The sequence below is a fragment of the Gaeumannomyces tritici genome (assembly GCF_000145635.1).
Source record: "Gaeumannomyces tritici R3-111a-1 unplaced genomic scaffold supercont2.5, whole genome shotgun sequence".
NCBI lineage: Eukaryota > Fungi > Ascomycota > Sordariomycetes > Magnaporthales > Magnaporthaceae > Gaeumannomyces > Gaeumannomyces tritici.
In genome coordinates this window covers 698,229-725,574 of record NW_008804549.1, presented here as the reverse complement: position 1 = coordinate 725,574, position 27,346 = coordinate 698,229, and the positions used below count along the sequence as shown (strand labels likewise).

Here is a 27,346-nt window from a genome sequence, read left to right as displayed (position 1 = left end):
CATCGGCTAAGCGTTAGTGGCCTGATACAGATGGGGAAAACTATCGGTAATGCCGATATCAAAAGCAGCGTGGGCGGGATACGGGACTCACAGCCGACGGGAGCAGACATTTTGGATATTCGAAGGGACTGTTGTGGAAGCGAACAAGTTTAGCAATCTGCTATTGATGGAGTGCTTCTCAAAATGGCTATCCGCAGGCCGCGTGGAGGTCGGAGGCAACTCACTTCTAATGGTGCTCGGTCGTGGCGGTGAAGGCTCAGTCGTGGTGGTGAAGGTGAGGAGGGAGCAAGGAAAAAAAAAAAGAAGACGTTGATACACTTCCCCTCTCTGACCCAAATCACCCAGCGATTCTGTGCGTTTCTTCCCGTCAGTTCCCACATCCCTGCCCCACCCCCTCTCGCTGCAGGCCTGAGGGCGCTCCGGAGCAGCAAAGACGCACGGTTTACATGGATCACGTTGGTGCTCCCTACAAGAAGGGAAGGCACACTCAAGCCACCAGGCTAGCCCCGTGACAGGCTGGAGGAGGAACTGCAATGCTCCTTTGTGTGATACTATCTCATGGGGATACTTGACAGTGGAGGAATCTCATAGATGCGTAGATATTAATATATGGATTAATATACCGACCCGGCCTGCGCTAGAGACATTTTCCACGGACCAAGCCGGTGTCTACATCTTGAGAAGCATGCAAAACGCAAGGCTGGCTGGACGCATGCGGGATAGGCTACTGGAAAACAACGCGCGGTTGTCCACGGGTCTTTAGACGTGGCCATACGCATTATGCTGTGATAGTAGCAATATCCCATCACCCAAATATGAATATCATTGTCAGAGCCACCATTGCCATGGAGCTACTCCGCAACGGGGGACGGACAACTGACGTATTGCTTGCTTAGGGAAAGGCAAAGCAAAGGAGGTGTAGGCATATCCAGGCCCGATCACTAGCCAACGGCACGCCAGTGTAGTGTGAGCCAGAAGCCGCCGTTCGAAGTGCTTCTACCGCCGTCCCCCAATGCCCCGCTCCTCCCTCCCAGACTCAGTTCCAGGCCCTAGCCCTCGAGGAGGCCGAGACCCACCCTGCCCTTCCTACTCCCTGTCCTCTTTAGCCTCTTGAGCCCCAGCGCTTGCCGAGTTCTGCCGGACAAAGCCAAGGCGGTCTGTCGGTGTCGGTGTCTTCTTTTAGCAATATAATGTCAACAGCAACTAGCACGGACCATGTCCTCGCCGGGTATATATACCTCGACTCCCTCTCACCCTGCCTCTGGTTTTCACTCTTTCCTTTCCCTCTCATGCATCATTACTTTTTTTGGATACTTAAATAGCATTGTCATTGAGTATCGTTATTTTTCGGAAATAAATTTTTGGAACCCAATCATCCTTCGAGGATTCTTCTTCATTCTTTTCATTGTGATTTGGGGCTTGCCCCGGGCACGAAGAAGAGAGCTTCTGCACTTGGCGTCGAGTCCTGCCGCACCATCCCGCAGTGATGGATAGAGATTTCGTGCTCGGGCCACAGCAAGGAAGGCGCGATGGTTCTCGTGGCACAGATGGCGGAATTTGCAGGTCTGATAATGGCGTAGGAGCGGCTGGGCCGGGATGTCACGCAATGTAGCATAGCCTGGTAGTCATTGGCGCTGTGTGGTGGTGGCGGTGGGCTTGCCTGCTGCTGCTTTCAACGGGGAAGATGCGACGTTGCTGGAAATGGAGAGGCTGTGAGCTCTGTGATGTGGTGCGCAGTGTTGATGCCCCACGCATGGCGTGGTATGTCTGCCAGGTCTCTGGCGGGCCATGTGCGAGATACGTTGAGGCTGTCATCTACGGCACAGACATAAAAATGAAATCTCGAAATTGGCGCCTCAGGAAGTCAGGGCTGATCTACGTAGCGTCTTCCTCCCATGGCGTGTCCGCTGTGGGCGCGATGTCGCCGCTCGGCCAAGCGCAGACGCGACGAGATGTACTGGCGTGGCGAGGGCATGAACTCCCTAATCTGGCGCGTAGCTATTGAAGCCTCTGAGGCTAGCACTGACTGCTCAGACATGTATCGTGGTCCGTCCCTGATGCTGTGAAACACGGCCCAGCCACTCCGGCAGTACTGGCATGTTGCCTCTTGAGCGATGAGCTGGTGATGGCGGTGCAGCCAGCCAAGAGCGGCAAAGAGAGCATATCGCGCTACAGGAACCAGAGTACAATGATTGTAGGTCAGGTCTCCAGGGAAACCCTCGGTCAGGCTCATGAAGGCGGGCTCCGGCCGTGGTGGCCGTGACGCGTTTCTCCCCCAGGAGCAGAACGCGCATCCCGACCACGGGGACGAGAGCGACCAGGCGGGGATATTAAAATTTTCCTCGTCACGACATTCTTCTCGACATGGCACTCGTGGATCTCTCCGTGGACAAAAATCTGCTTCTTGATTCTCTTGATCACTCGCCTCTCTATCTGCCGTGCTAATTACTATACTACGTGGTGATGATCATGAGACACCCTCTTCTGCCTCAGTACGAGACACCAGGGAGAGGGCTGTCAGCCTAACAAAAAGAGATGATGCGTGTTATGGTCCCGCAAAACTCTTTGGCTAAGGCTGGAAGTTTGATCTTCCTCTCGCTATTTGCGCGGCCTAGTACTTACCGACGCGCAAACAGGATTCATGCTCCTCGTCATTACAGGACGCGAGCTGAATCACTAGAGGGTGCTCACAAGACATATGAGCGGGTATTCGCTTTATCGCGTGTAGTATTATGAAAGATACGGTGGAATGTCAGCAGGGGTATCGGGGAAGTCGGATTCCGGCGAAGTCCCCCAAAGAAGCCCGCTGGTGATTTGATCTGCCTCTCACTGCTTGAAGCAAGCCTCAAGCAGGATCCATGCTGCACTGTTCAGTGCAGGGAACTGGAGCGGAAACAGGAGAGGGTGCTTTGATGCAAGATCAAGTAGTATGGTGAAAAGTTCAGGTTTAGGAACGGGCCTGCCCTCCGAGAAGAATTCTTTTTGATATCAGAGCCTTGTGGCAGTGGAGCAGGCACAGTTTTGTGGGTCACTCGTGGTCCAGCATCTTCGATGCTCTCCTGAGAGGACGCAAGGCAACTACCTACGTCATAGTGCCAGTTGCATCATGCCTCCCTTGAGATGGGTTGCGTGTGCTTCAGCCGGAGAAGAGAAAATGAGACAGACAGCATCAAGTTGAGAGAGAGAGAAATGGAATATTGCCGAGTCTATCTATGTCGCTAATGATGATAAAACACTAATAGACACTACTCCATAGAGACGCGCAAAGTTAAACAAGCCACCTGGAAAGCCTAGCCTTTCGAGACGTCCGTCATGCTCCAAGTTGGTCCAAGACTCAGCCCCGCCCCAGTATCTTCCTTATGGGGTACTTCCTAGTCGAGCTCTGCATGTAGTCGGCCGCCTCGTGGGCCGCCGACGTGGACGGGACACGCGCATCGGGCGCCGCGCCGTACGCGCTGCTGCTGGAGGTCGGTCTTGACCTGTAGCCGTCGTCCCTACCCGCGCTGGAGTGGTGGTATCTAGAGTCAGAGGCGGCCGGTGACTCGGGCTCGAGGGTCTGCGCCGAACGCACCTTATCGGGCCGCGGGGGCGGCGGCGGGGCCTGCTGCGGCGCCTTGTTGGTGCTGCTCGCTGCGTAGTAGTCGTCGGCCGACGGCTCGGGCGCGGCGGCGGCGGGGGTCCGCACGATCGGGGTGGGCTGGTAGCTGCCGCCGGCGCCGCTGGAGCTATACGGATTGCCCTGGCGGTGCTCAGTCTGCCACTGCTGCTGCTGCTGCTGCTGCTGCGGCTGAGGTTGCTGTTGCTGTTGAGGCTGCTGCTGAGGCTGTTGCTGTGGGTAGGCAGTCTGGTTATTCTGCTGTGACGGTATGTACTTCGACTGCTGAGAGCTGCGGACAGCCCTGCGAGATGAGGTCGGGGCTGTCTGCGACGTGTATGCATTATCCTGCTGGGGAGCCGGCTGATAGTGGCGGGGCGAGGTCGGAGTCTTGTTGTCGCCGCCGCCATCTTCCTCATCCGACGTGTCCTGCTCGAGACCCCGATCCTCCTCGGCGTAGGCCCTCAACTCGCGGCGCATGGCCAGGCTGGAGCAGAGGTCGCGCGCCTCCTCGATGGCCTTCTTCTGGGCCTTGAGCGTCTGGCGGCGGTCGCGCGTCTCCCTGTTCTCGGCCGCGATAGCCTCGACGGTCACGTTGTCCATGGAAAGGACGGCGACGGCGTTGAAGAGTGTGTACATGCCGCCGAGCAGGTGGCGCTCAACCACTTGCGTGATGACGTTGCGAATGAAGGTCTTGGCCGAGAGCTCGTAGTAGATGAGCATCTTCTCCAGCACCTCCTCGGCCTCAGTGTAGCTGCGTCGGCCGCTTTCCGGGGAGGTGTTGTCGGCGTGCCACCGCTGCAGGCGCTCCTCGTACTCTGGGTCGTAGGGCTGGATCTCGAGGTTCATGTCCTGGGTCAGCAGCTCGAGCTCGGTCTGGGCCTTGTCCATCAGCCTTCGGAGCTCGGGCTCGACGAAGAGCCGGGTCAGGGGCTCGCGCATGCGCTCCGGCCAAGCAAAGTCAATGAGCTCGCCGATGAATTCGCTGCAAACCACACCCAGGTTGTCCTTGTGCTCTTGTGCCAGCCGCGGCCAGTTCTCGGAGAAGTTCTGGAACAGCATGTAGACAGCTCTCGGCTTGGGGTCTGTAGGGAACTCGGAACCCCGGATCTGCTTGAGCAGGCCTTGGACCTCACGGTCGACGAATTCACGTCTGGCCGGATCGTCGGGCGGACGCTGCGGCTGTTGGTCTTGCCCATCCGCGGATGGCATGGGGCGGCGTGCTGCAGATGTGCTGACCGCCGTGAAGCTGAACTTGCGGCCGTTGGTCCGTACCCTGTGGGAAAATCTTTCGTTCTCTGGGTTGGGTAGGGGTCATCAGTCTTGTGCGAGGGTTGGGAAGAGCCCAGCTGGAATGTATAAGACTCACCTTCGATAGCTCTTGCGCGTAGGTTGCGTGCGGGTGTTCCGTTGGGGTCCGCCGTCGAGCGGAAGAAGTTCTTCCTAGGGGGATTCTTGTAGAAACCCAGCAGTGCTGGAATGGCCAGCTCCTTGCATTCCGAGAACATCTCAACCATCTCGAGCTTCATCTCTTCAACAGTGTCCTTGCCCTCTCCGAGCTGCTTCAGCTCGCCGTCGGTCTCGTCCAGAGACTTCTGGATCTGCCGCCGCAGAACGGGCAGGTGACGACCGATATGGCGCTGCAGCTGCTCGCTGAGCTTCTTGCGGAGGGCGTCGGCGCCTTGCATGTTGTCGGGGATGGCGGTCCAGCGGCCCCTGGTGAAGAACTCGTGCTCGCGCTGGGTCCTCTCCTGAGCCGTTGGCCATGCCTGGCCGGGCTCCCGTGGGCCTGGGTTCAGCAGGACATACCAGCCGAGCTTGAAGTTGTTGCGCTGGTCCTTGTTGCAGACGAGATCGATAAACTTGTCCTCGAGCCCGATGGACTCGGTGAGATCGGGCTTCGTCAGGACGCCGATGGTGCGGGTGCCGTTGGGGTCGAAATGGCGGGCCTTGGTGAGGATGGGCGCCTGGACGTAGTCCGAGTTGCCACCGACGACGGCCAGGATAATGGTGCGGGAGCTCTTCATGTAGCGGTCCGACAGGGCCTCGATGGTGCTGATGTCGTCCAGCGACTGGTCGTTGTTGGCGTTCCTCACAAGGCCCGGCAGGTCGACGAGGGTCAGCAGAGGCATGTCGGGCCCCTGCTTCTCCACGACGAGGATGTCACGTGCGGCGAAGCGGCCAGGGATGTTTTTGGGCGCGATCAGGTCGACGGCCGCCCGCATCATGGTGTCGAAGGGCGTGTTGGAGTCGACAGAGCCACCGAAGCGCAGAAGGGCCTCCTGGTCTCGGTACGGCCTGTTCTTGTCCGGGATGATGGCCACCTTGAGGCTGGGCTGGGCGGTCCGGCGCATGCGGATCTCGGTTGCGAAACGTGTGCATGCGCCAGCATCGCGGGGGAAGGGTGTGCCTGTGATGGCCTCGAGCACCGAGCTCTTGCCCGCCGACTGGTCGCCCACCACGACGATCTGCGGCAGCTTGACATTGTCGAGCTGTGCGAATTGCACTAGACGTTCCTCATGGTCAGCCAACATTTGGAGGCGAGGATATCAAGACGAAACTCACACTTTGCAATCAGGTCAATAAGGGACCGCTGCTCGTTTGCGAGCCCCTGCGTGTTCAGCGCATTGTCCAGAGTTTTCACGGCCATGGCTGCTGCTGCGCTAGGCTATGGTTGTGTCTAAGAGAAGCAGACGGAAGCTGGGCGCAACGAGCAGCAGTCAAGAGACTGGGCGGAATGACGATATTTATTGAAGCGGCCTGGCCACTGGCTTACGTACCATACGCGCCAGCTGGGCGTCAGTGACGGTCGCCACGCACATGCACAAAGCGACACAGCCTCAAGCAGGGCACCACGAGCCCAATGGGGCGCCCGCCATGGAGGACATGGGGCCAGGCTGCAATTCCGGGACAAGGGTGTGCTCCAAAGCCGCGTGCATCGGCAAGCGCCGAGCCAAGAGTCGACGGGTCAAACCCGCTGGGGCGGCGCAGCAGCTGTCGGCCTCCAAGTGAAGAAGCCATTGCCCATCTGAAAGTTACCGTGCAATATTTCGCCCTGCATGTCGTCTGCAGACTACCGGTACTACCCAACAGCGCTCTGCTTCACATCCCTGTCCTGCATGTTCCAGAGCGAGAGCCGTGATGGAGGGGCAACTCGGAGAACGCCCAGCCTCACTGTTGGCCAACTTGCCTGTGGCGCTGCCTGGGAACCGATGACGAGTTGTGGACGCGTCCAACGCTCTGGGCAGCCAATGGTGGTCACCTGTTTAGCGGCGGTGGAGGCTCACACGAGCTGTCACACCAACGCATTCACTACTGCACGACCAAACACCACTATAGATGCGAATGGACAGTGGTACCATGCAAATGCTGATTCAGGGGCCTGGCAACAAGCAGTATTAGACTGCTTGAGGTTGGGATGATGTGAATCGACGACACAAGGCAGGCTTCCTTTGCCGGGACACCCCAAGTGTCCAGGCCCAAAGAAAAAAAAACACCAGCCACAAGCTCCATAAGGTGGCGGTGCTCATATGCGTGGACATGGAGTCCCAGGCGCCTGAGCAGAGATGACATAGCAGTAGGCTGCCCTTCAACAGCCATGAGACGCCCGCTTGAGTGCCATTTCCCCCGGATGAAGAATAACCTCCGCGTATCCGAAACGACAGAGGCCAGACAGCAAAAGCCAAAGACATACCCGTGTGGCGGCCGTGGCTTGTGCATCAGCTAAGACCGTTACATTTGCCGCACGTGCAGAGGCCTCCCCACATAACGTCATTTCACAGAGTCAGCTACGCGTGCTGCCCCTGGCTCAGGCCGTCGCATTGTTTCTGCTCTGCCGGAAAACAAGCCACACGAGCTGCTGCTGGCCGCTCCGAGAAGCTCTCACGCCTTCTGCCGGCCGAGCCGCGCACCACACCAGCCACGATGGACGTCTTTATAGCCGGCGTCGAGGACTCCGACAAGTGCAAAGACGGCTACGACGCCATCGAGCCCGGCACCAAGGACATCGAGGTCCAGGCCGTGCTCGCCGCCTCCTTGGGCTTTACCGCCTTCTTCGCTTTCTGTGTAAGTCGCCGCGTCCAGGCCCGCGGACCGGCCCCTGACCCCGCGACACCGTTTTCCATGTTTCGAGGGCCGCATGCCGTTGCCATCCTGCTTGCTGTGGGCAAGACTAATAATCGCCACCGCCGTCTAGATCCTGCGACCACGATGGAAGTCCCTATACGCCGCCCGAAAGCGACACCTCGATCCTGCCGTCGGGCTCCCGCCACTCCCCGACTCCATGTTTGGATGGATCCCGGCGCTGTATAGGATAACAGAGGACCAGGTCCTCTCCTGCGCGGGGCTTGATGCCTATGTGGTGCGTTCCACGTCCAAAATTCACAGCCAAACTAGCCCCTGGCTGCGTCGACGCCGTGCTAATATCCGTCCTCACGGTAGTTCCTCTCCTTCTTCAAGATGGCGATCCGAATCCTCCTAACCCTCCTTTTCTTCGCCGGCGCCGTCCTGGCACCCATCCACAACCGCTTCGAGAAGAGCCGCGGGTCGCGCGACGGATCGGACAAGAAACACCACGCATTCTGGCAGCAGTCGTCGAGGAAGGGCTATGGCTACCCCGGCTACGCCCATGCGTTCAACGAGTCCAACCCCGATACCAGCTTCAACCCGGACATGGGCTACCTCTGGGCCTATCTAGTCTTCACATACTTCTTCACCTTCCTGGTGATCTGGTTCCTCAACTCCGAGACCTTCAAGATGATCCGCATCCGCCAAGAGTATCTCGGCACACAGTCGACCATCACCGACCGCACCTTCAGGATCACAGGGATCCCCAAGGAGCTGCGCACCGAGGGCAAGCTCAAGGACCTCATCGAGAAGCTCGAGATTGGCAAGGTCGAGAGCGTGACCGTCTGCAGGGACTGGAAGGAGCTCGACGGCCTGGTCGCCGAGCGGGCCGCCGTCCTCCAGAAGCTCGAGGAGGCGTGGGCCGACTTCCGCAAGAAGTCCCCCATGTACACGCCTGACGACGCCATGCGCCGCAACAACAGCAGGTCCATGCTGGCCGACATGAACGGCTCCTCGCCCGACGAGGAGGAGGCGGGTGGCGAGAACGGGAGGCTGCTCGGCGGCGAGTCGGCGGCGCACCAGTTCTCGGAGCGCGAGCGCCCGACGACGCGCATCTGGTACGGCTTCCTGGGCCTGCGGAACCGCAAGACGGACGCCATCGATTACTACGAGGAGAAGCTGCGGCGGCTGGACGGGCGCATCGTCGTGGCGCGCAGGCAGCACTACGAGCCCGCCGACATCGCCTTCGTCACCATGGACTCGATCGCGGCGTGCCAGATGGCCATCCAGGCCCTCCTCGACCCGCGGCCCGGCCAGCTGCTGACCAAGCTGGCCCCGGCCCCGGCCGACGTCGTCTGGCGCAACACGTACACGGCCCGCAGCAGCCGTCGGCTTAGCTCGTGGTTCGTCACCTTTTGCGTCGGCACCCTGTCCGTCATCTGGTTGATTCCCGTCGCCTGGCTCGGCACACTGCTGAGCCTGTGCACCATCAACGAGTACTGGCCGTCGCTGTCGCAGTGGTTGGCCCAGCACCAAACCATCAAGGCGCTCGTGCAGACGGGCCTGCCCACCAGCACGGTGTCGCTGCTGAGCGTCACCGTGCCGTTCCTGTACGAGTGGCTCTCGCATAAGCAGGGCCAGCTCAGCCGCGGCGACGTCGAGCTCTCCATAATCTCCAAGAACTTCTTCTTCAACTTCTTCAACATTTTCGTCGTCTTCAGCGTCTCGGGCACCGCCACGGGCTTCTGGTCGAGCCTGCAGGAGGACATACACGACATCACGCTCCTGACCCGCCACGTCGCGCTCTCCATCGAGAAGCTCAGCAACTTCTACATCAACTTCATCATGCTCCAGGGCCTCGGCCTCTTCCCCGTGCGCCTGCTCGAGTTCGGGTCCGTGTTCCTATATCCGTTCCTCCGGCTGCTCGCCAAGACTCCGCGCGACCGCGCCCAGGCCAAGCAGCCGCCCATCTTCAGCTACGGCTTCTACCTGCCCACGGCGCTGCTCATCTTCATCCTGTGCCTCGTCTACAGCGTCCTGCCCGACGGCTACCTGGTCCTGATCCTGGGCCTCGTCTACTTCACGCTCGGCTACTTCACCTACAAGTACCAGCTCCTCTACGCCATGGACGCGCCCCGCCACGCCACGGGCGGCGCCTGGCGCATCATCTCGTACCGCGTCATCCTCGGCCTGCTCATCTTCCAGGCCGTCATGTCGGGCATCCTGGCCCTGCAGACGGCCTACGTGTGCGCCATCCTGGTGCTGCCGCTGCTCGTCGTGACATGCTGGTACAGCTACTACTTCCGCCGCCGCTTCGAGCCGCTGACAAAGTACATATCGCTGCGCAGCATCCGCCGCGAGGAGCACCACCGCCACGGCGACGGCGACGGCGACGGCGCGGCCAGCGGTGGCGGCGGCAGCGAGGAGGCCATCGTGGACGGGGATGGCGACGACGACGACCTCGAGTCGGCCGTCCCGCCGCCGGGCCCGTCCCACGACCTCGTCGTGCGCGCCGGCAGGAGGAGGCGCATGCTACGGAGGATGAGCACCGTCGACGAGGACCGGGAGCGGGGGCTGCGGTTCATCAACCCCAGCCTTGTCGTTCCGTAAGTTTAGCTTCTTCCCTTTTCTTGCTCCCTCCTACACACATGGCCTTTGCTCTCGAATCTACCCTTCCCTCCCTCACGCAAGTAACTAACATGACGGGCTCGCGCCCCACGCAACACACACAGACTCGAGCAGCCGTGGATCTACGACGACCCGCCCCCGATGATACCCGAGCCCCAGCCCTCCGAGGCCGGCTCCGAGAGCGGCGACCCCTACAGGGACGAGTCCTTCGGCCCGGAGCTCGAGTACCGCCACCCGTCCCTGGTGTCGGGCGAGGGCGCGGGCGGCAACGGCGGCGGCCTGGCCCGAGGCGGGGGCGGTAGTACGTCCAGCTCGCTCAGCCTAGGTGACACGCACGTGTGGAGGGACAGCTGACCGTGAATACGAGGTGGCGTCTGTTTAGGCAAATTTCATTCGTCGTAATATCCTCCGGGGTTGGATCGAGGTCGGGGAGAGGAGGCGTGGGAAGGATTGGGTAAGACATGAAGAATGACATAATAACAGACTCGGGGCTGGGAGGTGATGTATCATTGCCGTCGTCTTCGACGGTGGCTTCCTGGATTTCCTGTGTTTCTTAGCACATACTTAGCAGCAGACAGACCCTCTAGCGATACCAATGCGTTTCAAGTCGTTCATTTCCATTCATAGCCTCCAGCATCATCCTGCTTAGTGAGCTTGTCTAGAGGAGCAGCCATGGACTCTCATATCACCACCAGCAGGAAACACTGATTTGGTACCGCAAGACGACCGCGTGCCTCATGTTCAGATGCAAGTGTTTGTAGGTGGGCGCTCAATGGAATACGAGGTCTTCAACACCTGCTCTCTCTATCTCTCGAATTCCGGAACAATCTACAGATCTAACCCAGGACTTCCAAGCACCCAGATACCCTACAGGACATAGACATCTAGTTGCTACCCACATCTCCCATAGGCTGCCTGACACCAGCGCGCATCGCAATGATCAGCCCCCTCACCGCACCACCCATAGTCCGAGCAGCACGGTCCGAAGTCCGAGCCCGTACATCTCTGCCGGCCACCCTCAGGACCACACCGTCCATCCGTGCTCGCATCTGTAGGCCTAGGCGGGGCCAAGCTTGTGGAGGAAGTTGACGTGGAGGTGCTTGTGGTGGTCGTGCTTGGAACAGTGCTGGTGGAAGAGCTAGTGCTTGTGGTAGTCGAAGTCGTGGATGAAGAAGACGACGAGGAGCTCACCCCGCCGCAGGAGCCAAAGGCAGAACGGCAGCCAGTGGCGCAGTAGTCGGGCCCATTCCCGCACCAATACCACTCAGAGCAGCAGTTCCCGAACCCCGAGCCCGCGCACGTCGTGACGTTCCCGCACTGCCCGTTGGGGCTGACGATCAGTGTGCCACCCGGCAGCGGCGGCGACGTGGACGTAGTGCTAGTAGTTGACGTGCTTGTGGTCGTTCTAGAGCTTGTGGTCGTCCTAGAGCTTGTAGTGCTCGTTGTGGACGTGGTCGTGGGTGGCGGCGGCGGTGCGTCTCCGCAGCGGCCGAACTGGGCCTGGCACCAGCGCAGATCGCAGTGGTCCAGGCTGTCGCCGCACCAGCCATAGTCGGAGCAGCACAGGTTGTTGGGGCATCGCCTGTTGCCGCCCTGGGGGCCGCATTCTTGCGCCGACTGCCGGCGCACGACCTCGAAGTGGCGCAACTCCGCGGCGTCCGACATGTTAGGGACGCCGAGCACCCCGCGTCGGGCAACCATGCCCTGGAGACCGGAGGCGTGGGTAAAGAGGATGAGACATGACAGGAGGGCGAGGAGCATGGAAACCATGCTGGCAGGTATGTAGACCATGGTGAAGCTGCCCCTGGAAAGCGCGGATGCCCAAGAGATCGGCCTCTGTGTACAAGCTCTATGCTGTGGGCATAAGATTCCATGGCTAGGAATTCTGACAGCTAGTAGAACTGGGGCATCCGCGGTAGATATAGCTGGAGACAGAAGACCATCCGGCAAATGTCGCGGAGAAAGGCACCACTCTTGGAGCAGGGTCTGCGAGGCATGGCTTGAAGGTGGAGAAATTGGGGTTATATGGCGCGGACAGGGTGTCACTGTCATCTGGATATTGTTACCGGCGGTGCGAAGCTACCAGAGGTGCCGAGGTACCCGTCGGCTAAATGTTGCGGCGCCGTGGGCTGAGTCGTCCGTTGTCTGGGCAGGGCTGGGCTTGTGCCATCCGGAGCAGAGCTCGAGCGGATCTCGGCATGGAGGAGTTGTCTGGCGAGATTTTGCCGATGGCAGCGCAGTACCTGATAGGAGACCCTCAATATTAGTCCCGGCATGTTTCCTGCCATGCTGCCAGTCTTGGCACACTGAACTCGCCAACTCGGGGGTGGTAGCGAGCAAAGGATAAATGACGTAGAATGGACTTACAGCTGCAGATTGGAGCGATTTGCTTGATTTTCGCCCATGCATGGATTCTTGGTGCCCCTGGTGCTGGCGCTGGTGCTGGATCCTTCGGAGTTGGACTTGACAATTCTCTTGAATCGGCCGAGCCCAAACGGACTCGGGGAATTCCGTGGAGGAAAACGCGCTCACGTCAGGTCGTACTCATAACCGCAGCAGATCAACAAGATCCCGGGAGAAAAAGTAAAAGCAGGAGAAATGCCGGTGAGTGAATAGAGGGAAGTCGGTGGGTATACCGGCGGGCGCAATGTGCTCGCCCCTGATGGTGATCTGGGTCAGCGAGGCGTCCGGGAATTGGCCGGGCTACAGCGGCCATGGCTGTGGGTAGCCCTGACCGTGTGCCCTCCTAGGCGCCTCGCTGTTGATCTGGTCAAGATGAAGCAAGGGAGGAGTATTTCCAAGGAGAAAGGAAGATAAATAAATAAATAGAATGATGATGGATGATAAAAGGTAGGCATACAAGAATAGGAAGAATTACAAATAATGAGGATAATAGGTATGGAGAGCAAGTCTGGAGACCAGCGATTCCCCAACATAGGAGCGAAGTCAGGATTAGAAAAGACGGGAGACAAGAGTACCCGCTTGGGTACGGGGGGATTCGAGCTGGCTAGGCAGGTGGAACGGAACCAGTGAACACAGATAGCACGCGAAGGAAGGAGCTACAGGGACACATACTCAACCGCTTCAGCTCAACATTCCAGGCTCAGAGCGAAGACATGGCAACCGCCAAGTGATTGCCACGGAACCAAGGCGATTCAGGCATCACTTCCAACACTTGGCCCAGACCGTTATCCGTCTCCAAGCAACACGCCATGATGACCAATACGTTAAAGCACGAGACAGGCTTCCTTCTATCCCACAGAGAGCAATCGTACGATGCCGCTCTTCGGGCAGAGTGTGGCTTGAGACTCGTGAGGCCGGTGTGGACCAGAACACGTCATGGCGGGTAGGTCAATGAGGGGCAAACCTAACATCTGCGAGATGCCGCGTTGCCATAAATAACTTGACGCAGTCGAGGAGTGGTAAAGGAAGGAGGTACCGTGTTCACAGCATATTGAAGCCTTCAGAGTTGTTGAGGATCCCGGTTCGTCACACACACCTCGGCCGCACGTGTCCTTGGGCCTGCCGGGGAAGAACCCTCTAATTAGCCTGGCATTGCTCCACCCAGCAAGAGCAACGCAACAGCACGTGGCCCGGCAGCCCAGCACATGTGCTCCATGCCCGGAGCCTCACTTCCGCCAAGGCAGCATGGAACATGGAAGGAGCAGACCAAAGTGCATCAAAGACGGGGGTCTGACCGACCTGGGGACTTTCCTCACTGCATTCCATATCTCTTTCCTATAGATATCGCCTTTGTGTGCCATTGTGTCACAAGATCCACGTCTTCATGCTGGGTGGCTACCTAGAGGCAGGTGGATTGGAATGCGCTGCAGGCACCCACGTTGAGCCCAACTGCTTCCTGAATGCTACTGCCAAGAACCAGCAGTGCAAGCCCAGCTTCCCTCTCCCGGTGGCATGTGATCTGAACAGAAGGCTAGCCGCTATGGCTGGCCTGACTTCTCCTTTTGTAGTCCCTGGACCTTCCGTGATTCCCTCAATTCCTGGCTAGGCCCCCAACTCTGCGTCACACCTATCAGGCCCATGCTTTGAGTTTTAAAGGAAAGTGTCTAGCTTCACTTTTACATACTCCTTGCCGTCAGTGACACTCGAGGAAAGCTACATAAAAGAAACGAAAAGTGCAAAAAAACAAAGGAAATGGCAGCTCAAGCAGAATAATCTAGCTGGCACCGCAAAAGCAGCTCTCCTTTCCATCCAAGGTGTGCTTTTTGTATATTGTATAGTTTTCTGGCAAAAGCGATCCTAAATGGCTTGTATTTTGCGTCGAAAAGTAAATATGGGTTTCTTAGGTAAATGCTATAAAAAATAATAAAATAATTAGCTCATTTTGAATTTAAACAACGAGCAATGCCACATTGAAATAGCAATGAAAATGGCTGCTAGGCAATAGATAAAAAATAATTTTTGAAAGCTAATATAACGCAAGCCAGGGATCTTTAGCGCTGTACATAGCAAATAGCACTAGCCTTTCGTTTTAACCAAAAGTCCGAGTACCAGCTTGGCTAAATAATTCGTGCCTGCCCGTAAAAATATAGCCCCGTTGTTAAACATATTGGAACTAGCGATCTGGGCTCGCACACGGCAATGCAGTTCGTTTGCTTACCAGCTGTTTAACCCAGCCTGCTCCGTCTCCCACGCTTACCCTCTCTCCTCCACAAACACCCAAATCTACCGACCAATCCTCCAAATCCAACCAACAAACCTCATCAACTCAGGCATCCAAACAATCAATCAACTCTAGAACCCATCCCAGCATCTGCAATATCTGAGCAGACTCCTCAGGATCGCGCCAACGACCAGGGAAAGCATCACGCCAACGGCCAGGGAAAAAATGCAGCGCCTGTCTCGCCAGCCGCCTCCGTCACCATTCCCTCCGAGGCCAATCAGCACAACGCCGGACTACACACCACCGAACACGCCTCCCAGGCGCAGGTGAGCTCGCGCCCCTTCTTCACTCCTCTCGGCTCGACCATCACTAATCTGCCCCCCCAGATAACCTCCACCCCATGGGCGCACTGCCGTGGCTCCAAGCGCAGGAGTCCCCATCAGGCGGCGACCCTCGCTCGCCCTCCCAGGCAATGGCCTATCACAGTATGGTCATCAAGAAATACATCACAGACCCCACCTCCACGCGTCTCGGCTCCTGACAATGACGCCGGCTCAGCCACAGGTCCCTCGCCTCAGGCCTGAACACCCTCACCTCGCCTGCATCTATCCTGTTGCTCCCCCGGCGAGGAAGACTGTCAATGGTCTCCAACTCGTCGTTCATCATGTTCATGCGTCCGTGTTTCTTGTAACGTTTGGGATCCCACGTGTCGGAGAATAAGTCCTTGAGCAGGCGGGCTCGCTCATCACAGATGGCTGGGGATAGATGCCGGCGTATGCCGCATTGTTAGTTGAGGGTTAGTGAGTGTCACCTATACTTTGGAAGCACTTCCTCTGGTCGAGAGGCAGTAGGAGAATCCCTACAGGGAGCTGGCGGTACTTTGCCCTCCCTTCAAATAGTTCATAGCACGCTACAGTCAATCAAAGTTTTTATCTTAGCAAGTTGTGTTATTCCCTCTCCTTTCAGCAGCCAACCCACACATCAGTGATGGGATGCGGCGTGTTTGGCATCAAACGCGGAGAGGTGACAGGTCGTATCGGCGGAGTCAGTCCAGCACAAGCTCCGGTACGTAATCCAGGAGCTGTAGTGACCAAGGACGCAATTAGGCATATGCGAATATACTGCTCCCCCGTAGTAGCTGGAGCTGGGGTCGGGTGCCCAAGACTAGTCCAGCCTCCCCACGACCCTTGCAGTCGAAATCCTAGACGCCTATGTGCCCGCCCCTTGGGGGATTCGTGAACTGTTGCCAAGGAAGCCCGGGCACTCGCGTGGCTGAGGGGATTGAGCCATGAAGACGCCAGACCCAGAAGACATGTACCCCCAGATGAAGCTATCTCCGAATTCCCATGTCGACGCCGACAGCCCACCGCAGTGGAGTCGTGGGCGGGGCCAGCAGATAGCGCTGTCAGGCGCCCTGTTTGAGCCGCGCAGGCACACCAGACCTCGCAGAGGCGGCCTGTCTGAAGCATCGATGATAGGTCATGGCTTGTGGAGTGCCAACAAAACACCCAACATGGTCCATATAAAGGCCTGCACCGAGCGGGACTCGACCAGCGAACCGATCTGCGGCGACGCGCTGGGGCTACATCCCGCCCACGTAGCCGCCCGCGAGTCCAAGCCCAGAAGAACATTTATTCTTGCATCCGCCCCCCAGACGAAGCCATCCACAACCGCTACCCAACACCGAGGCACCTTCGTTCTGGCTGCCGAAGAGCTGCTCTTCCAGCTGCGAATCATCACGTGAGACCGGCCGCGGGGTCATGTCCCGGTGCCACAAACCACCCCCAGGCTGGAGCTCATTTGACAAGGAAGGGACGTAAAACCAGCCAGCGATGTGGAGCTTACGTCATGTCTTTTTCATTCCTCTTGTTCCCTTGCTCTGCATTGGCTCTAGGTGGAGGCTTGTCCGGCCATTTGATGCACTCCCCCCTGATCAGCCGCCGCTCGCATTCTCTGGGTCTTCGTTATTGTCATCTGCTATTCACATAATAAATTATGTTGCTCCTCCTTGAACCAGGTGTGCGTATGTATCCCGTATGCATACCGTGTGTCTCTCACTGGTGGCAGCCTCTCGTCCAACCTTCTCCATGCTCGCCATGTCCTGTTCCCGCGGCCACCCCCCATTTATAACTTCCATTCCAGATCTCAGGGCTATATAGTGGAAATCGTTGCCGGCACTTATGAGGCTCCTCCCCCCTTGTGCCATCGCAGCATAAGAGCTTGCTGCCGCATGAGGACGAGGAAGGAGGTGCTCTGTTCGTCTCGTTGCGGAAGGCCGTATATACGCAAGGTTGGGTGTGTGCCAAGGATTACTCGGTCAAAGTTGCCGCTCTGAAGGGGAATATTCGCTCGTGGGATTATCTCATCTTTGAGGCAGTGGTAGCAGAGTGATCGGATTCTCTCGCAGTTCGATATTAGCGTGGCTATTGAAAAGGCGGAGGGCGCCAGCCTCGTGCACAAGACCGGCAGGACACCACTCCGGGGATTAGGACCATCAATCTTTTATCAGGGCAGGTACAACGAATCTGGTAGGTATTGCGACTATCCATCAGCAAGCTATGCCGTTGTTGGTATCGCAAGGAGATACTACCTCTGGCCTGACTGGCCTGCTTTCGAACTGCAGCACCTTGGAGTAACTGACAGTGGTAAATATTTTGGGAGACGTTGAGCTAGCCACGCTAGAAATCGTGCAAGATGGAGGACAGCGTTCAGCAGTCTCAAGATGTAGGAATTAAAAAAGAGGAAGGAGCACCCCAGGTATCTGTCCGTCGAGTGGTGCCGAAGGGAGACGTTGCCACGTGACCCCAAACAATGGGCAGGGCAAGCCCACTATCAGACGAGCCGAAGCCTCCTGGAAGGGCGCAGTGGTTTCCTCGCTGCCCTTTGTATTTCTCCATTGTTGCAGGATTTTCACCAGTCTTCTGTCCCGCGAACCGCCCACTCGCTGTCATCAACAACAAGCAAATTTCCTTTCAGCTATAAATATATCCCCCCATTGTCCCTAAGAAGGCTACTTCTCCATTCTGCAAGAACAGTTATAAGAGAATGGCCCGCTCCTTAACAAGGCCAGAAGGTACATGAACCTGGCAAGAAAACATTGCAACGTTTACCCCATGACAAACCCAAACCAACATCAAGCCTTCCACATGGTAATCCAGTGCGACTGTGTACCGCCCCAGCAAGCGATGGCATCGCTGACAAGTTTAGATCCTAAGCAAAGCATCCTTAAAGAAACTGCCCTCGATACACTCACCGCCGACTTCAGTCTCCCAAGCAGCAGCCTTTGGAGATGGTATCTTCGCGAGTGGGCCTTTGGCCGTCGTGCCGAGGCGGCTTTTCTCGAATACCGCGACAGCTTCCTCACCCCCAGCACTGCCAAGTTGCAAGATACACCGGTCCCCACACCATACGAGGTCGCAGACATGGAGCTCAACACTAGCCATGTCTTTGCCGGTGCCGACAAGGCCGGCTTCACGGCCAACGACCATGCGCTACGGTTCTGTTTTGAGCTGCTGCATGCGTCGAGCGCCCACGGCGTGTGGAACCCGCTGTGCGACGTAAAGCCGCCCAAGAAGGCGGCAGACGACTGGGTCGACTTCTTCAAGCCGGGCACGGCTGCCGTCCTCGAGCGCGAGCTTAAGAAGCTGGGCCGGGTCGAGGCGCCGCCGGCCGAGGATAAGCTTTTCGGCGCCGCCGTCGGGGTGCTGCGCGTGTGGATAGAAGAGTGGAAGGTCGGATCTCACGACTACGCCGCCTTTCTTCGCGCGACCAGACCGCCCCTTCGCGAGTCGCGGGCCACTGCGAACCCGCCACCGACGAAGGTTCGGAGTGGCATTTCTCCTCGGATGACAAGAAGCCAGACGGCCAAGTTGAAATTGTTGTCCTGAGGAGTGGAAATCGGAACTAGCAAGCCAATCCTTATACCTGCCAAGTGACTAGGCTAGTCGCTTGCGTGCTGAGGAGAGTCGGTTATTCTGGTTCTTCTGAGCTGAGGAGACTCGGTTACTCTGGTTCTTCTGAGCTGAGGACTTGGCCAGTGTGAAAAGGGCGGGCCAGTCAACAAGGACCGTTTCATCAGCAAATTTGCGGTCGTTCCTGCTCACCTGTATTCCTCTTGTTCACCTGCATCCCTCCTGATTATCCGTATAGACTTGGCACCGAATTCTTTCCATCTGTAAAACACAGACCCTAGCTATACTCCTGCCCCCGGGTGTGGGAGTATGTACAGAACTGCAGGCGTCGCACAGCCTATAAATAGCCACCCGGGTCACTCTACGAGTGTGCAGTATCTAGAAGGAGCAGGGCCTAGGCCCGGCTTCTATTTCCTTTCAACCCACCCCTTCCGTGGCCATCCTTTCTTCCCCCTCACGGGCTATCAACTAGGCGGTATCGAGGTTATAGTTTAGAGTCAATGGGAAATATGCGCAGCCACGTAAGATGAAGCCGCTTTCTTATGAAGATTCGATATCATCTTCCACGTGGCTTCTTGCCTGCTTCTGTCTGTGTCCACCTCATTGGGAGCAAGCGGCGAGCCAAGCGGTGGAGCAGATGAACTCATTGTGTAATGTGGGTGCTTTGGACGTCATGGCTGTGGCCGCAGAGCGACCGGGCAATTCCGACTATTTTCCCATGCAGCAGTTACTCGGCCGCCTGGATGGGCATATCACCAAGGCCTGCCGCCGCCATGGAGTTCCATTGCACTCGCTCACTTTCCTGTTAGGGAGAGGGATGTCGATTGGTCTCGTATAAGAACACGGGACATCCTCTGGGCACGAGCAGCACGTGATAGACAATGACACAGGGCAGGACAGGCCGTGGTGTCAGCGTTGCAGCTGTCAGGCGACTTGCGCCTGTGGTTAAGGGCTGTCAAGGGCACTGATACCAGCCAGGGACTTGTCACAGCGACAAACACGAGGTGTGGCATTGACAGGACCGAGAATTGAGCCTATCAATTCGGATCGGGCAAGAAGCCCGGACAGAATGACACGACAATTCTGGCCCTGTCATTGATCCCTTGGAATTTGCTCCATGGAATGGCAGCCCGCTAATTCTGCTTGTGCACCCATAAGACGGGTCTGGACGGAACAGGCGAGAGCGCGTGCGATGCTAGGATGTGTGGTGCCATGATGTCACCCAGAAGCCATCAATAATTGATACCCTGCCGCGGCTCAGCTCCAGCAAAAGACCCGACACCATCCTAGAGGCGGGCTAGCGGAGTGCCGTTCAGGGGCATCGTCACTGTAGAGTCATTGCTTACCACAGGGCTGGCGGCATCCATGGCTGCATTTTGTCCGAGACAAGCGTTCCAATGCACGCCATCCTCGCAAGCAACGTGGTCAAACCGCGCTTTTTTCCAGTGACAGCTAGCGGGCCGCGGAACCGCCCCAGCACCCGCTTTATCCTCGCTGACACCGAGCGCGCGATATTTGCCGAGTGGGCTGTTGTGCAGGCCCAGCGCCACGGCACAGCAGCTGGGAAGGAAGCATGCATGCTAAACATGGAAAGCAGCTTCGCCCAGCCTGATAAGACCTCTCCTTGTGGTTGACTACAGGCCCGTGGCGGCTGGGCGCAGCTGGACTGGGCACTGGCTGTCGTACGAGAGACAGGACCGTCCGACGGTGTGAGTGCTGAGCCCCACGGTCTCCGCCGCGTGTTTGCTGAGCTTGGGTCGACGGCGGCTGCCAAGCGTTGGCTCTGCCTGTTGGGATGGGTAGGGCAGCACCACAACCACCCGACGAAATGGCGCGCGCTGCTTGGCAAACACCCCCACCATCATCCTGCGCAGTCTGCCCGCCACATTTATCTTGAAAGCTGTCGCCATCCTTGGAGCCAACAAGCGTCGCACTCATAGCAGAATCACCATCATCGATAGATTCCCATCAAGACTTCGTTTTACTCGGCATTCATCGCCGGTCCCCTAGACCTTCCTAGACCAATACCTAGAGACTTCTGCGAAAAGATACCACTACTGTCGATAGACTTATTCCCTCTAGACCATCACCTAGACACACACCTAACCACAGCACTTCCACTACCCCGCCCGCCACAATGAAGCTCGCCGTCTTCAGCGCAAAGTCCTACGACAAACAGTACATCCGCCAGGTACACAAGGCCCACCAGGCCGACTCGTCGCACACCCAAGTCGACATCATCTTCCACAACCTGCCGCTGGGCCCGCAGACGGTGTCGCTGGCCCAGGGCGCCGACGCCGTGTGCGCCTTCGTCAACGACAACCTCTCGCGCCCCGTCCTCGAGGGCTTGCACGAGGCGGGCGTCCGCGCCGTGCTGCTCCGGTGCGCGGGGTACAATAACGTGGACCTGGACGCCGCCGAGGAGCTGGGCCTGCAGGTGGCAAACGTGCCCTCGTACTCGCCCGAGGCCGTGGCCGAGTTCGCCGTCGCGCTGATCCAGACGGTCAACCGCAAGACGCACCGCGCCTACAACCGCGTGCGCGAGGGCAACTTCTCGCTCGACGGCCTGCTAGGCCGCACCCTATCGGGCAAGACGGTCGGCGTCGTCGGCGTCGGCCGCATCGGGCTCGCCCTCGCCCGCATCATGCACGGCTTCGGTTGCACGCTGCTGGCCTACGACGTGCTCAAGAGCGACGACTTCAAGAAGTACGGCGACTACGTCGGCCTCGACGAGCTACTCGCCCGCTCCGACGTGGTGTCGCTGCACTGCCCGCTCGTGGACAAGACGCGCCACCTGATCAACACCGAGACTCTCGGCAAGATGAAGGAGGGCGCCCTGCTCATCAACACCTCGCGCGGCGGCCTCGTCGACACAAAGGCCGTCATCGAGGCCCTCAAGTCGCGCCGGCTGGGCGGCCTAGCCCTGGACGTTTACGAGGGCGAGGGCGCGCTCTTCTACAACGACCACTCGGCCGACATCATCCAGGACGACGAGCTCATGCGCCTCATGACCTTCCCCAACGTCGTCGTCTGCGGCCACCAGGCCTTCTTCACCGAGGAGGCCCTGACCGAGATCGCCGAGTGCACGCTGCGCAACCTCGACGACTTTGTCAACAACCGCGAGTGCAAGAACTCGCTGTTGTGCAAGAAGACGATTGCGAGGAGGGATTCGATTCCGCACAGGATTTAATGCTCTTCCTATTTTTTACAACTCGGCGTAGTGTTGTACGGTGTCTCGAACCTCCCTTCGTTTCTCTAGACACGGTTTTTCCTGATTGTAAAAGGATGCACATATCGCATCAAGGGAGTCCGTAGGAGGTGAAAAGACGTAAATATAAGGTAACCCCGAAGGGCACCAAGAGTATCTATCGCCTAGGGCCTCGAGTATCTATCAAGGCGTGGGCGATCTATCTGTCGTGCGTGTCGTGAAGCCTCAAATGAAGCTATCCGTGTGCCGTGCGGGCGATGGGATAAGGTCCCCGCCCATCACGTGACCGAGGGTCCGTGCACTGCACTCAACAGCACATGGTTTATGCTCGGAACGGAGGGTGGACGGGGTTCCTAGATACCCTCTCCTCTTCCACTTTTCTCTACTGTATTTTGGCCTTGTAGAGCTTCAACTTTGGTACCTTGGCAACTCTCCTATCTTTGCATTGCTAGTTAGCAGGCGCTCATCGAAATTCCTCTCTCATCCTGATCGGACGGTCCCGCGTGATATGTCACACGGGGATTGACCCCGCAGACAGTTAAAAGCCGATTGGAGGGCTAGGTTTGGTGTTGTGACGGACAAACAGTGCAAAATAGGGTCTATTGTGCGTTGAGCTAGATCTCTGAAAGAGAAAAGAGGACGGGTACAGGGCCGAGGGCCTTGTACCCTCCTTATATACAGTGATCCCCTCTTTTGCAGGCGCGGTACTCGCTACCGCACCCTCGTCATTGCCAACAAGTGCTCGGCAAGCATTTACCTTGTGCGGCACCGGTGCGGAGCACCGGTGCCCGTGCAAATCGTCCGAACAAAGGCCTGGAACAGTGCGGCGGCCCTTGGTGATAGCCTCCTTTGTGACAGGTGTTGATCCGATGCCCGGTGGGGATGGCGGACAGGGGGTGCACTGACTTAAATAACGCTAGCCCCCCGGGGAATGCCTCGCTGGCGCCGCGAGCACTCTGGCGCTTCCGGCTTGCTTAAGGCTGCATCCAGTTCCAGTCTGCCTTCGCTTGCTCGACGATGGTGAGACCGAGTGTGAGGCAAGCGGAGACGATCTGCGCCAGAAGGTTGGCCCGTCTCAGCTCGAAGATGCCGCATACGCCGCCCGCGGCGTCGACAACCGCCTGCACAATCCTCGCAATGCTTTCGCCGGGCTCATCCTTCACAGTGTTGGCGTTAATTTCAATCTCGAGGCCCGCGATGACGATGACATTGCAGAGGTTGATGACTATGACCGAATTGGGGATTTTATCGGATTCCGCCATCGCCATCCACTCGGCGAATATGGCGAAGCCCCACAGTGCCTTCTGCTTGTTGAACTGCTCGTCGTCCGGGTTTAGGGGGTACGTGCAAGCCACATTAAGGGTGATGAGGAGCAGTTCCAACAACTCGATGAGTCCATAGTCAGGGCCAGGGCCAGCTCTTTTGGCCAACGCCCCCTGGCGCAGCGCGCCGGCCCGAGCGGCGGAAGCAAGTGGATGGGGCGCCCCGAACTTTTGAAGCTGCTGGGCCTGCTGCACGGAGATGCTGGGGGCGGCGATGCGGGCGGCGGTGAGCCCGGGTGCCTCGCTGGATCCCTTTCCGGGCGTCTTGGGCTTCTTCATAAGGGCCGAGCTGGTGAACATGCGGCATATGCGGATAATGAAGTTGAGATATCCGAGAACGTAGCCGGCCTTCTGGCGCCTCTTGATTTCATCCTCGTCAAGCGGCTTCCGGAGCGCGACCCTGGCGTCCCTGCCGCTGTCTGGGCCGAAGGCATCCCCCGAAATCAACTGCGAAATGCGAAGCCCGCCCAGGCTGAACTCCGAGCCCGTGAGCAGGGATGTCACAAAGTGGACCGGGATGGCGAGAACCAGGCAGGCCGCGTCGAGGAGGGTGAGGTCGGAATTGGTGATCTTGCGGTACAAGGCCGAGAAGATGGGGATGTTAATCCTGGCGTTGAGGAGCTTCTGCACTGCCCGGACACCCGTTTTGATGACTTCGACCCCGGCCGAGACACCCGCGGCCACGAGGTCGATGAGCTCCTCCAGAATCGCGACTACGACCCCTTTGAAAGTGGAACCCGAAATGTTACCGCCTAGCAGAGGCTTGAGGGCGTCGGTGATATCGGATTCCTTCTGCTGCTGAGCGAGGCTCCGCTGTTCTGGGGCATGCATGGCGCGCATCCGGCCGCGGAATTCCTCGACGCTGCGGGCAGCCGACTCGTCCGACACGCTGCCGTGTGTGGCGGCGCCGCCGTGATCCAGCTGTGTGGTTATGGCCATCAAGATTAGTATGGGGGGCCCTTTGGGCAAGAAGCATAATAATTAAACGTACCTGGTAGTTGCTGTATTGCGTAGATGAGTTGTCCTTGAGCCCACCGCCCTCCTTTGCCATGGGGTCGTTCTGGCTGTCCTTCGCACCTTTGACTTCCGAAAGGGCCGGGACACCCAGGGCAGTGCGGATATCGCTCTTGGTCTTGTTGAGGAAAACGTTGGCGTTCGTCTTGAAGTTGTCCATGGTGGCTGGCAAGACGTCCATCAAGCCGTTAGTGATTCCCTTGATCTCGTCCTTGATCCTCAGGATCGCTTTGAAATCGAAAAGGAGCTTCAAGAAGTCGATGAACTTTTTGATAGCGCCTAGAATCTTGTTGAAAACAAAGGCCAGGGCCTTGCCGATCTGCTCGAGCGTGCGCACCGCGAAGCTGATAATTTCACCCGCGATTTCGACGAGAAAGTTGAGCCCGTCCTTGACCTTTTCAATGAGCCAAAGGGCGCCTCTCTTAAACGCGTTTTTGACGCTTTCCCAAAAGGACTAAGGATTACGCGCGGCAGGAGAATGCGAGGAAGGTGCCAAACTGTTAGTATTAAACGCCATGCGGTAATTAAACGCGGGATTTTTAAGGCAACGACAAACAAGGGCGGCTCCGGTGAAAAGGGGCAAAGGAGGAGGAAGGGAGAGAGGACATCACTTACCCAGCTCTTGTTCTTGACTCTCATAGTCGAGGCCATCCGGGCGAGGGGCATATTGCCGCAGACAACCGTGCCAACGTCGGCAAGGGTCCTCTCGACCCCGGGCTCAAAGGCCCGCTCGTCTACGTCTCGGGCCCGACGGCGCAGCAGGCCCTGCTTCTTAGACTCGGCGCGGGACTCGCCAACGGCGCGGATGGCTGCCTCGGCGTTTTTGATGTCGTCGTCGCTCGCGTCGGAGCCGTCGAGGAGCGGCGTGCCGTCGGGCAGGGTGGCCTCGCGAAGGGCGCCTTCTTTGCCCAGCGCCTCCATCTTGTCGAGCACTTTGTGGGCCGGGTCGATTTCGTACGAGGCGTTCAGGACGGGCGGCAGGCCCGGCAAGTCGCTTAGAATGAATTCTGTGCACGAGCCGTCCTCGCTAGGGATGATGAGCGTTAGGGTGCCCTGCAGGTCCAGCAACACGGGGGTGCCATCGGGCCCGACGCTGATGGTGCGCCCGTTGGCGAGGATTTCGGTCCACCCATCCGGGCACGCGAGCAGCAGCGTGGCCTCGCTGGCCGGGTCCCCGTCTTGTCCTTGGACGGTAATGCGGGTCATGTAGCCGTTGAACTCGATGTTTTCGTTGAGGTCCGGGACGTAAAACGGCTGCTCCCTCCACTGCTGCGAAAGGAGGTCTTGCTGGAGCAGCGAAAGCGTACCGTCCTCCCTCGACACAATGAGCTGCTGCATCGCGCCGTCCTCGGACACGAACGGAGAGAAGTTGCCGCCCGTTACGCCCTTAAGCAAAGGGACGGCCTCGAGGGGCTTTTTGAAGTTTAGGCTCGTCGTGGCCACATAGCTGACCGAGGTGTCCTGCGTGGACGCGAAGACGGAAACCAGGCGCGGCGATTGGGCCACGAACAGCTGATCCACGCCAGCAAAGGCCGCGTCGTCCGAAACGAGGTGGCCCGGGTTGTTCCGCTTTTGAGCTTCGGTCTCGCTCCAAAAGTACAGTCCCTGGCCGCCGCACAAAAGGCCTGTGAAACCGTTGCTTTGCTGGACCGTTGCGAGACATCTAGCGCCTTTGGGCGCATCGAGCGCCACCTTGAACGGGATCCTAGCGTCGGCGTCCGTGCAGAAAAGCAGTTGGCTCCGGCCTGCATCGGATGATTTTCCGTTCGTTAACAAAAAGTAAAAGGGGAACGGCATGGGGAGAAAGGAAGCGCGGCGCAGTTTTGCTAGCCGGCGGCCCAGGAATCAGGTATAAGGGAAAACGAGAGAGGATATGCCGCGAGAGACGATAAACACTTGCCTTGAATGATGTAGAGAACAAAGTATCCGCTGCCGATTGGCAGAGAAGCTGCACAGAAGTCGAGGATCTGCCCGGCGTTCTCTGGAAGCTCCACATCGGTTTTGAGACTCCAACTGGACAGCGAGCTCTGCATTGACACCCGGGCCAGATCCTGGGATGAATGAAGGCTGTCCAGAGGCACATAGCCGACAACGACGGTCGGGTAAGACTGCAGTCGGTGTTTGGCACTCTGCAAAGCATTGTTAGCAGCTGTGAAGGGTGCCATCGGGGGAAAGGGGAAGGGACAAACCATGAAGATCCTATGCACACTCCGTCGGGAAATGCCCTGCTCGGGGATTATGAGGTGGCGGAGATCGACCCTGGCCGCCTCGGTGTCGAGAAGCTGCGGGCCAAACGGGCGACAGATGACGAGAGTAGTCTCATCATTGGGCTTGGCAGCCTTGCCGTCTTCTTGGTCAGCCTCATCGCCGACTTTGGCGGCCTTGTGAGCGAAGGAGTAGTAGATCTGCTTGTCAATTGCGCTCTGGACGGCCTCGAAGGTCACGACCTCCCTGTCAGAGATGCCAAAGGAGTCATTGAGGTCAATCAAGACGCGGGCGCCGGCGCTGCTCTCCTTAATCGCGTAAAGGACGCCATTGTTGCCAAGGCTCAGCAGGATGGGCCCGCCGTTCTCGTCAAGGACGGTGATGAAGGTGCTAGAGTGCGGGACTGGGATAGCAGCCACGAGCTGGTCCATCAGCTCGGAGTCCGTCTTGACAGAAGCCATTATTGCAGTGCGCGGAGACAAGGGCTCCAAGGGAAAGACGAAGACAGTTGAAATCACCAAAGGTGCGAAAGAGAATGGCAGGGCAGATGGGCTCAGAGGTTGTTTGGTGACGACGAGGCCGTTGTGATGATGATCAGAGTTAGGAACAGGACTGTATCTCGGGCACAAGGCAGGATCTTTGAAGAATTTATGTCTTTTGGACGCCCTTCGCCCTCGCTTGCCAGGACCCCAGCCCGACTCTCAATATTAATGACGGCGGAGCCGCTAGGCGATGTTTAGGAAGGCCACGGGCCGGTACAGCACTGTAGGACTC

The 27,346-nt window shown here is 58.0% G+C and overlaps 12 protein-coding genes across 12 annotated transcripts; 7 read left to right on the top strand and 5 right to left on the bottom strand.

Moving 5' to 3' along the window:
- Nucleotides 1-1,864: 1,864 nt before the first annotated feature.
- GGTG_09236 (hypothetical protein) lies at nucleotides 1,865-2,233 on the bottom strand (the record flags this gene model as incomplete). Its single annotated transcript, XM_009227080.1, has 1 exon — nucleotides 1,865-2,233. The coding sequence occupies one exon, from the start codon at nucleotides 2,231-2,233 to the stop codon at nucleotides 1,865-1,867; it is 369 nt and encodes a 122-aa protein (XP_009225344.1).
- Nucleotides 2,234-3,174: 941 nt separating this feature from the next.
- GGTG_09235 (interferon-induced GTP-binding protein Mx) lies at nucleotides 3,175-6,423 on the bottom strand. Its single transcript, XM_009227079.1, has 3 exons — nucleotides 6,161-6,423; nucleotides 4,965-6,101; nucleotides 3,175-4,893 (listed from the first exon to the last, which is right to left on the bottom strand). Exons 1-3 carry the CDS (start codon nucleotides 6,243-6,245, stop codon nucleotides 3,335-3,337), a joined length of 2,781 nt encoding a protein of 926 aa, XP_009225343.1. The 5' UTR covers nucleotides 6,246-6,423; the 3' UTR covers nucleotides 3,175-3,334.
- Nucleotides 6,424-6,912: 489 nt separating this feature from the next.
- On the top strand, nucleotides 6,913-10,908 carry GGTG_09234 (hypothetical protein). Its single transcript, XM_009227078.1, has 4 exons — nucleotides 6,913-7,660; nucleotides 7,791-7,955; nucleotides 8,036-10,266; nucleotides 10,393-10,908. Exons 1-4 carry the CDS (start codon nucleotides 7,520-7,522, stop codon nucleotides 10,640-10,642), a joined length of 2,787 nt encoding a protein of 928 aa, XP_009225342.1. The 5' UTR covers nucleotides 6,913-7,519; the 3' UTR covers nucleotides 10,643-10,908.
- A 96-nt stretch (nucleotides 10,909-11,004) lies between these two features.
- On the bottom strand, nucleotides 11,005-12,164 carry GGTG_09233 (hypothetical protein). Its single transcript, XM_009227077.1, has one exon. The coding sequence runs from the start codon at nucleotides 12,077-12,079 to the stop codon at nucleotides 11,180-11,182; it is 900 nt and encodes a 299-aa protein (XP_009225341.1). The 5' UTR covers nucleotides 12,080-12,164; the 3' UTR covers nucleotides 11,005-11,179.
- Nucleotides 12,165-12,950: 786 nt separating this feature from the next.
- Nucleotides 12,951-14,094, top strand: GGTG_09232 (hypothetical protein; the record flags this gene model as incomplete). The annotated part of the gene is made up of 5 exons (XM_009227076.1): nucleotides 12,951-13,008; nucleotides 13,185-13,274; nucleotides 13,390-13,634; nucleotides 13,701-13,772; nucleotides 13,837-14,094. The coding sequence occupies 5 exons, from the start codon at nucleotides 12,951-12,953 to the stop codon at nucleotides 14,092-14,094; spliced, it is 723 nt and encodes a 240-aa protein (XP_009225340.1).
- Nucleotides 14,095-14,890: 796 nt separating this feature from the next.
- On the top strand, nucleotides 14,891-15,496 carry GGTG_09231 (hypothetical protein; the record flags this gene model as incomplete). Its single annotated transcript, XM_009227075.1, has 2 exons — nucleotides 14,891-14,895; nucleotides 15,022-15,496. The coding sequence occupies 2 exons, from the start codon at nucleotides 14,891-14,893 to the stop codon at nucleotides 15,494-15,496; spliced, it is 480 nt and encodes a 159-aa protein (XP_009225339.1).
- Nucleotides 15,497-16,200: 704 nt separating this feature from the next.
- Nucleotides 16,201-16,752, top strand: GGTG_09230 (hypothetical protein; the record flags this gene model as incomplete). The annotated part of the gene is made up of 1 exon (XM_009227074.1): nucleotides 16,201-16,752. One exon carries the CDS (start codon nucleotides 16,201-16,203, stop codon nucleotides 16,654-16,656), a length of 456 nt encoding a protein of 151 aa, XP_009225338.1. The 3' UTR covers nucleotides 16,657-16,752.
- GGTG_09229 (hypothetical protein) lies at nucleotides 16,748-17,118 on the bottom strand (the record flags this gene model as incomplete). The annotated part of the gene is made up of 2 exons (XM_009227073.1): nucleotides 16,748-16,889; nucleotides 16,957-17,118. The coding sequence occupies 2 exons, from the start codon at nucleotides 17,116-17,118 to the stop codon at nucleotides 16,803-16,805; spliced, it is 249 nt and encodes an 82-aa protein (XP_009225337.1). The 3' UTR covers nucleotides 16,748-16,802.
- Nucleotides 17,119-18,058: 940 nt separating this feature from the next.
- Nucleotides 18,059-18,799, top strand: GGTG_09228 (hypothetical protein; the record flags this gene model as incomplete). The annotated part of the gene is made up of 1 exon (XM_009227072.1): nucleotides 18,059-18,799. The coding sequence occupies one exon, from the start codon at nucleotides 18,059-18,061 to the stop codon at nucleotides 18,797-18,799; it is 741 nt and encodes a 246-aa protein (XP_009225336.1).
- A 1,421-nt stretch (nucleotides 18,800-20,220) lies between these two features.
- Nucleotides 20,221-20,642, top strand: GGTG_09227 (hypothetical protein; the record flags this gene model as incomplete). Its single annotated transcript, XM_009227071.1, has 1 exon — nucleotides 20,221-20,642. The coding sequence occupies one exon, from the start codon at nucleotides 20,221-20,223 to the stop codon at nucleotides 20,455-20,457; it is 237 nt and encodes a 78-aa protein (XP_009225335.1). The 3' UTR covers nucleotides 20,458-20,642.
- Nucleotides 20,643-20,676: 34 nt separating this feature from the next.
- GGTG_09226 (D-lactate dehydrogenase) lies at nucleotides 20,677-22,490 on the top strand. The gene has a single exon (XM_009227070.1). It carries the CDS (start codon nucleotides 20,961-20,963, stop codon nucleotides 22,011-22,013), a length of 1,053 nt encoding a protein of 350 aa, XP_009225334.1. The 5' UTR covers nucleotides 20,677-20,960; the 3' UTR covers nucleotides 22,014-22,490.
- Nucleotides 22,491-22,865: 375 nt separating this feature from the next.
- Nucleotides 22,866-27,056, bottom strand: GGTG_09225 (hypothetical protein). The gene is made up of 5 exons (XM_009227069.1): nucleotides 26,557-27,056; nucleotides 26,268-26,496; nucleotides 24,983-26,112; nucleotides 24,345-24,821; nucleotides 22,866-24,274 (listed from the first exon to the last, which is right to left on the bottom strand). Exons 1-5 carry the CDS (start codon nucleotides 27,031-27,033, stop codon nucleotides 23,006-23,008), a joined length of 3,582 nt encoding a protein of 1,193 aa, XP_009225333.1. The 5' UTR covers nucleotides 27,034-27,056; the 3' UTR covers nucleotides 22,866-23,005.
- Nucleotides 27,057-27,346: the final 290 nt, after the last annotated feature.

Bases quoted from the DNA above. Each gene is read 5' to 3' on its own strand.
- GGTG_09235 (XM_009227079.1), bottom strand. From the start codon at position 6,245: ATGGCCGTGAAAACTCTGGACAATGCGCTGAACACGCAGGGGCTCGCA. The intron at 6,102-6,160 runs GTGAGTTTCGTC...AGGAACGTCTAG, and splicing joins TATTGACCTGATTGCAAAGT to TGCAATTCGCACAGCTCGAC. The intron at 4,894-4,964 runs GTGAGTCTTATA...TACCCAACCCAG, and splicing joins ACGCGCAAGAGCTATCGAAG to AGAACGAAAGATTTTCCCAC.
- GGTG_09234 (XM_009227078.1), top strand. From the start codon at position 7,520: ATGGACGTCTTTATAGCCGGCGTCGAGGACTCCGACAAGTGCAAAGAC. The intron at 7,956-8,035 runs GTGCGTTCCACG...TCCTCACGGTAG, and splicing joins CGGGGCTTGATGCCTATGTG to TTCCTCTCCTTCTTCAAGAT. The intron at 10,267-10,392 runs GTAAGTTTAGCT...CAACACACACAG, and splicing joins AACCCCAGCCTTGTCGTTCC to ACTCGAGCAGCCGTGGATCT.
- GGTG_09233 (XM_009227077.1), bottom strand. From the start codon at position 12,079: ATGGTCTACATACCTGCCAGCATGGTTTCCATGCTCCTCGCCCTCCTG.
- GGTG_09226 (XM_009227070.1), top strand. From the start codon at position 20,961: ATGAAGCTCGCCGTCTTCAGCGCAAAGTCCTACGACAAACAGTACATC.
- GGTG_09225 (XM_009227069.1), bottom strand. From the start codon at position 27,033: ATGGCTTCTGTCAAGACGGACTCCGAGCTGATGGACCAGCTCGTGGCT. The intron at 26,497-26,556 runs GTTTGTCCCTTC...AATGCTTTGCAG, and splicing joins GTGTGCATAGGATCTTCATG to AGTGCCAAACACCGACTGCA. The intron at 24,822-24,982 runs GTAAGTGATGTC...CGTAATCCTTAG, and splicing joins GAGTCAAGAACAAGAGCTGG to TCCTTTTGGGAAAGCGTCAA.